Consider the following 6,001-nt stretch of genomic DNA (forward strand, 5'->3'; position numbering starts at 1 on the left):
GTATGAAATCCAGGCCCTTGAGCATCTCACTGTAATCCTTGTGCAGTGTCTGTGCTGTTGCAGATATGATCAGTGAAACAGTGTGCTGTAGGGTTGATTATTTTACACTGAAGTGTTAATAATTCTTTAAAAAAGATGGGTTTTTGTTAGTTCTGACTGTAGTGTACCAAAATTGTAAATTACCTGGGGGAAAGAATTAGTGATGCAGTTTAGTGATGTTGGTTTTTTGTAATGATTTGAAGTTTCTATATGGATTGATGTAATTTACATTAGTGTAGTAAAGAGGCCAGTGATAATGATTTATCTTGTTATCACTAGGCTCCTGTAACATGTATGGTCCTAGTGCTAGACTGTATTGTATTGGTAATAAGTGTCTCTCAAGGGTGAAAAATTTGGAGTGATAGATTGAGAAGCATCTTAAGGCTGCAAGCTTTTTCTTCTTTCTCAGACTGTGTTCTGTTTCTCTTTACATATAGTGACTGTAAGTATATCCTTAGAATAAGATCACTATTCCCTTACAGGAAGTTTCTGAAAATCATCCCTGCGTGTATATAGTTCTCTTATTACAAACATTTATACCTTCATATTTTGTCAACTGGACAAAATTTTTCCTTTCCTCTCCCAGCTCATCTCATGAAGGGAGTTATTTCACCAGATGCTGAGAGCCCAATTTAATGAAGCTCTGAAGGAAACACCATCAGAGAAGCCAGAAGTCTTACCGTGAGAAACAGCAATGCTGTTCCAAATCAAGGAAAACAGCAAGAGGAGAACCAGTGATGTCCTCACCAACTACTTGGCTCTGTCAATTTCTGGAATTGAATTCCTGTTCTTACAGGAGTTGAAACGGGCCCTTGGGCTTAGTTAATGGGTGATAGATTTTAGCCTACCCCATCTGTGCTCTCCTTTCTAAAGGAATTCTGTGTCTTTTTTATTTTCTTATTGTTTGGAATTAGGCGTAACTCCTCCTTTCCTCCTCATTTCACCAGTCTATGGTATGATAGAGGGATTATTTGCATTGTTGCCACTTTGTTAAACTTCTTAGCTTGAAGAGGTTTCATCACAGAAAAATGTTCCTATAATAACTGGGGAAAAGGGAGCTTCTGTGTCATTCCCTAGCTTGGTCCTGATGCTGGAGCTGTGCCACTCTGCTTCTAGGAAGGCAGCAACGAGGGAATACTTAATGTTGAAGTTAGCAGCTGTTGGGGAAGAGGAGGCAGGTCTTTCCTCTCCTGTTTGTAGCATAAGGAATAGTCTCTGCAGCTGTGAAGCTTCTATGGGCCAGCAGCCGTCAAGGCAATTTTTCTGCTGGCTTGGGACCTAATTGTAAATGTTCACTTCTCACTCCTAGAACTTAAAACCAATCAGAGAAAATTAAAGCAAATTTAATAAAATACTACTAATAAAAAGGAAAATCTCTCCCAGATTGAGTACTTCTTTGACAAATAACTGCCAGCTGCAAGTTTTTACAGCCCACTTGTCAGCTACTGAATAAAGAGAGTTTATATTACCAGTACTGACAAACTCTTCTGTATGTGTAAGATGAGCTAGCATGTGCTGCCATAATCAAGGTGTTAGAGTCCATGGAGGGTTTGTATTCAGCAGAAGAAAGGCTGTATGTAAATTATTACATATAAATATAAGCAATGATAGTTGGAAGGTGAAAAGTGTGGCTTGTCTCTGTTCTCATGTGTTTTCCCTAGCAGGTGCATTCGTGTAACCCTTTTAATGTCTGTCTGCAGGATATAAAGCCATACTTACAGTGCTCCTCAAATATGTTTACTTTGTGTTTACGGGTAATTGGACATTGCAGCATTCCACTAATGTTAAGCAGTAGTCCTTAGGAATGAAAGTTCTATAAATATTTAAGCATATTAGGGACATGAAGCAGTGAAGTTTTTATTTTGTTATCCTGATCACTGTTAAAATTCCTCATTACCTGAAAAAAAACCAAGAAGAGTTTAAGTGTTTGAAAGAGTGTTAAGCTGTTCCCAGTAATTGCAACTGACTGCATTACTGACTCATTTTTGTGACAGTCAGAAGAAAAATAGCTGTAGGAACTAAAATCTCCAGGAGAATGCACAGGACTTTTTCCCTCTAATGCCTAAATGTCACATGAAGTAGCATTTTATTTGAGATGTATTTTTTCCGTCTTTCACAGACTGATCCTGCACAGAGCTAAATATCAATGCAGTCAGAACTGAGGCAAGCAAGTTAGAAGGTCAAGATTTCATATAGTTGAGCTCAGAAATGTTGAGGGTCTTTTACTATTTCCCTGTCCCCTGTCTTTCCTGACCCAGAGATGTGCAAATGAGCATTTTTCTCATGCTCCCTTAACAGCCAGTTAATGCTATTAGTTAATGAAGAGCATGGTGTAAGGTTGAAGCATTGCTGGATCAACAGCTTTTTAGTGCCTCATTTGCTGATTGTTCAGTATATCTTTTCTGTGAGAGCATACTGATGTACAGTCCAACAATTAGGGCATCTTGGTAATTGTACTCACACCATTCTCCCTCTTAGATGCCATTCTTAAATCTTTGCAATCGCTAAAGTCCAGTAAGATACACAGATCTCAGAAAACCTCATTTCCAGCGTGATGCCACTGCTGCAATACTGTCCCTCTCCTTTCTGCTCTAGCAAATGTGTATCCTAGCTACATTTTTAGCCTTCTCCCAGGAACACAAGACTTCAAAGCAAGGAGACTTGTAAAAGTAAGACATTGTTGCTGCACTAGGTAATAAGTAATTAAATATTGTTGTTAGTATCTTCCTCGGATATTGCTTTAATTGGAATTGTTGAGCTATTATAGCAATGATTATTTTTTTCCCAGTAAATTTAACTAGTGGATTTTTGTGGATTCGACACAAACTTAGATTTGGAGGGGTGGTGTTTTTTGTCTTGTGTTTTGTTTTGTTTTTTTTAAAGACCTGTGTTCCCTTTTACTACTACTTTACCAGTGCAGAAATCACAACCAGACATGTAAGCCATGTTGGTGTTGGGCTTTAGGGAAGCAAACTGGGAAGGGAATTTTGTGGCAGGAGTATGGAGAAGCTACATTTCACAAACTGATTTTAAGGAGGTTGTCTTACATAAAAGTGAAGTCATGCATTATCTGTGAGAAGGACTTCATTTGAAAGTATGATGTTGTGGTTATTGGAAAAACGATGTTCACTGAATTTGTAAAATAAGTGTGTGAAAATGACAGATTAAGAAGCATCTTTTAGAATGCTGCTTCTTTTCTAAGTGAGACTATTTTTAAGCATATGGGAATTTGTGTAGGAAAGACAGTGGAAGTTCTTTAATCCCTATGAGCTCAGGAATGTATTTCAAAATCTTAACTGAGATTAAATTGAAAATCTGCTACATTTCTAAAAGATAGCATTTTGTTTACCAGCTTCTGTTTTGTAGTTTGCTTTCTAAATTATGCAGTTTAATTTATTTGCAAACCACTTTTTTGTTGCTGCCTGGATTAACAGCACAACAGCACAACATGGTTAAACTATATTAATAAATTTTGTCATCTTTAATAAAAACATTTCCTGATATACTTATTCTACCTGCTTGTTTCCTTTTCTCTTCTTAGTATCAGATGAATGATAGCCATGGGGTGGTGTTTTAATATTCCCACTGAGATGTGTTAAATTTAAAAAGTAAAGCCTTATTAAGTGAGAATTTTAAGTCTGAAAATAATCTTATTTAAATCTTTTCACTGTCACTTTTCCCAGCCTAAGCTGACTGATTTACTTCCTACAGTTTTGTATGAAATAACACACCCAGTATTTTTTTGCTTTGAAAATATTTCTCTCTGATCTGCTAACTTTATCATCATTGTCTAAGCAGCATTATAACTGTTGTATATAACTTTGTTACTGACAAGCACAAACTGGAGACTTACACAAGTAGAATAACATAATGGATCTGAAGTTCAACACAGGAATTTCTGTACTTTCCCTTATTTCTAGGGGAAGTCCACTACCAAGATCTTGCAACACCACACCCAACACTGTTAACAGCATAGAGACCTTTCTGCTTTTCAAGTTGGTGCCTAACTACAGAATAGGGTCTAATGAGAGGCAAATTCTTACTTTTTTTCCTTTAGTATCTAACGATCCCTTAAGAGGCCCTTGCAGCACACAGATTCTTTAGCCCATGTACCCTATCCATCCACACTCTTACATGCATTCAACTCCCAAACTGCATAAAAGGGAATCTTTTTTCTTCAAGAAAACACTCATAATGTTGAGTTGATGCTGGTTTTATTGATGGGCTTACAGAAAGAAAGCTCTACAAAAGTGATATGGATTTCATACAGGAGCAAGCAAATGGCCATATATCTTAGTGGGCAACGACACAGCCTGAGTTACGTTGGGCTGTGCAGGCTGTAGCTGGTGTTTTGGACTTCACCTAAGCCTGGCTGTATGTTCTTTTGTTGAGCCCTCTCTTCTTCTTGTCCATAACCTCAGGCAGTTTCTCTTCCCACAAGTTCTTGTTGCTTATCCCAATCACACAGCAAGCCAGACGTTTCCCAGCATTTCCATTTTCCAAACTGGCCTTATTATTGCCCTTGCCCATGTCATCTTCCTGCTCATGGATCACAACAGATCTGCCCATGATGGAATATGGACCAAAGATTGTGGCAAACAGGTTTGTTTTGTATTTTCTGATTTTGCCTTCTTTAGGAAGAAAGTTGCCAAAATCTCCTGGGTGACGGGGGTGGTTCACTCTGAAAGGGTTATAGTGTCCTCCTGTAGAATCACAGCCATTGCTGAGGTCTCCAAGCTCGTGGATGTGTATAGCTCTACTAGATTGATTGTTATCCAATGGAAACCCATCCAAGTAAAAAATGGCTTCCAATCTTCCGTATGAGTAATGCTGCTTGAATAAGACTTGTCCACTCACTTGTGGCTTGTCAGCATCTATTTTGGAGCTGGGCTTCATTTCACAAGTAGCATAAATCATCCCATCAGTGTCGTTACCACGTGTTACTGGGTAGAGCAAATTCTGCCAGAGGTCGTTCACTTGTTTCTGTATTTCATGCAATGACTCCTGCCGTGGATCAGTTTCCTTGTCTGTCATGACACCAGAGGCAGAAAGGGCAAGCCCAGTGACCAGAGAAAGAATCAGAAGCATCTTGGCAATTTTAGAGTCTGCAAAAGATACAGGAAAGTACAAAGAATTCAGGGCATTTTACAGCAGTATGGCTGGAGAGAAAGACACACAACGGGTGGGGAGCTGAGTGAAACAGCTGGGACATGGTCCCAGTGGACTGCTGCATGCTAAACCTGTCTAATGTATGAACTGAAACTAAATCAGAATGCATGTGTGTATTTAAACACACACAACTGGCACCCATGACTAAAATTTTAGTGATTATATATTTTAAATTAGATCTTGATCTTAAAAACTGCCTCTGTTTCCCCGCAGGAAGCAAGCAAGCCAAAATGTTTTTAAATCTATTTCTGAGTTTGTACTGAGGCTTTTCTACTTCAACAAATTCCAGCAAGACAGCTTGCCAGGAGTTTTTTCTTGGTCCATCTACTTAACCACTAGTTAGGCATTACAAACAAAAAGTAAAAATCCAACAAGTTGATTACCTTGCAGAACCCCTCAGTAGTAGCTCTTCACCTCTGCTCCCCTAAACCAAGATGTGATCAGACAGAAAGCCAGAGCTGCTTCAAGGTGATGCTTATAGAAACTGCGTGTTTGTGTAGAAATTAGGTAACGCTAGCTCAGGGGAGGCGGGAGAACTGTGGGAGGGGAGAGAGGCGGGGACAGAGGGAAGAAGGAAGGGAGGGGAAAGCTTCCAGGCATTTTTGTTTGGGGCAGGGTGAACGCTTTATCCTTTATTGGTGAGTTTGTTAGTCTGGCTCTCGGTCCTTACGAGCATTTCAAAAAAGGGGGGGGGGGAAAGGGAAAAGGCTGTGAAGCTTTGAAATTAATCTGCCTTTTGATGACTTCGTGTTCTCATCTAAAACAAGTGAACTTCAGCAGGCAGGGAGGGGAG

The 6,001-nt window shown here is 39.2% G+C and overlaps 2 protein-coding genes across 3 annotated transcripts in view; one reads left to right on the forward strand and one right to left on the reverse strand.

The window, feature by feature from the left end:
• CCDC149 (coiled-coil domain containing 149) overlaps positions 1-3,456 on the forward strand; it is a 52,160-nt gene extending 48,704 nt beyond the window's left edge. For both annotated transcript variants that reach the window (XM_082281414.1, XM_082281415.1), the window contains exon 13: positions 626-3,456. The gene's annotated coding sequence lies outside the window, so the exon portion shown is untranslated. The remainder of the gene's footprint in view (positions 1-625) is intronic.
• An 872-nt stretch (positions 3,457-4,328) lies between these two features.
• On the reverse strand, positions 4,329-5,731 carry SOD3 (superoxide dismutase 3). The gene is made up of 2 exons (XM_082281263.1): positions 5,592-5,731; positions 4,329-5,144 (listed from the first exon to the last, which is right to left on the reverse strand). Exon 2 carries the CDS (start codon positions 5,125-5,127, stop codon positions 4,402-4,404), a length of 726 nt encoding a protein of 241 aa, XP_082137389.1. The 5' UTR covers positions 5,128-5,144; positions 5,592-5,731; the 3' UTR covers positions 4,329-4,401.
• Positions 5,732-6,001: the final 270 nt, after the last annotated feature.

Source organism: Coloeus monedula (assembly GCF_965178545.1).
Source record: "Coloeus monedula genome assembly, chromosome: 5".
Classification (NCBI taxonomy): Eukaryota; Metazoa; Chordata; class Aves; order Passeriformes; family Corvidae; genus Coloeus; species Coloeus monedula.

What these genes read in the sequence shown, in the direction of transcription:
- SOD3 (XM_082281263.1), bottom strand. Translation starts at nt 5,127, where the DNA reads ATGCTTCTGATTCTTTCTCTGGTCACTGGGCTTGCCCTTTCTGCCTCT.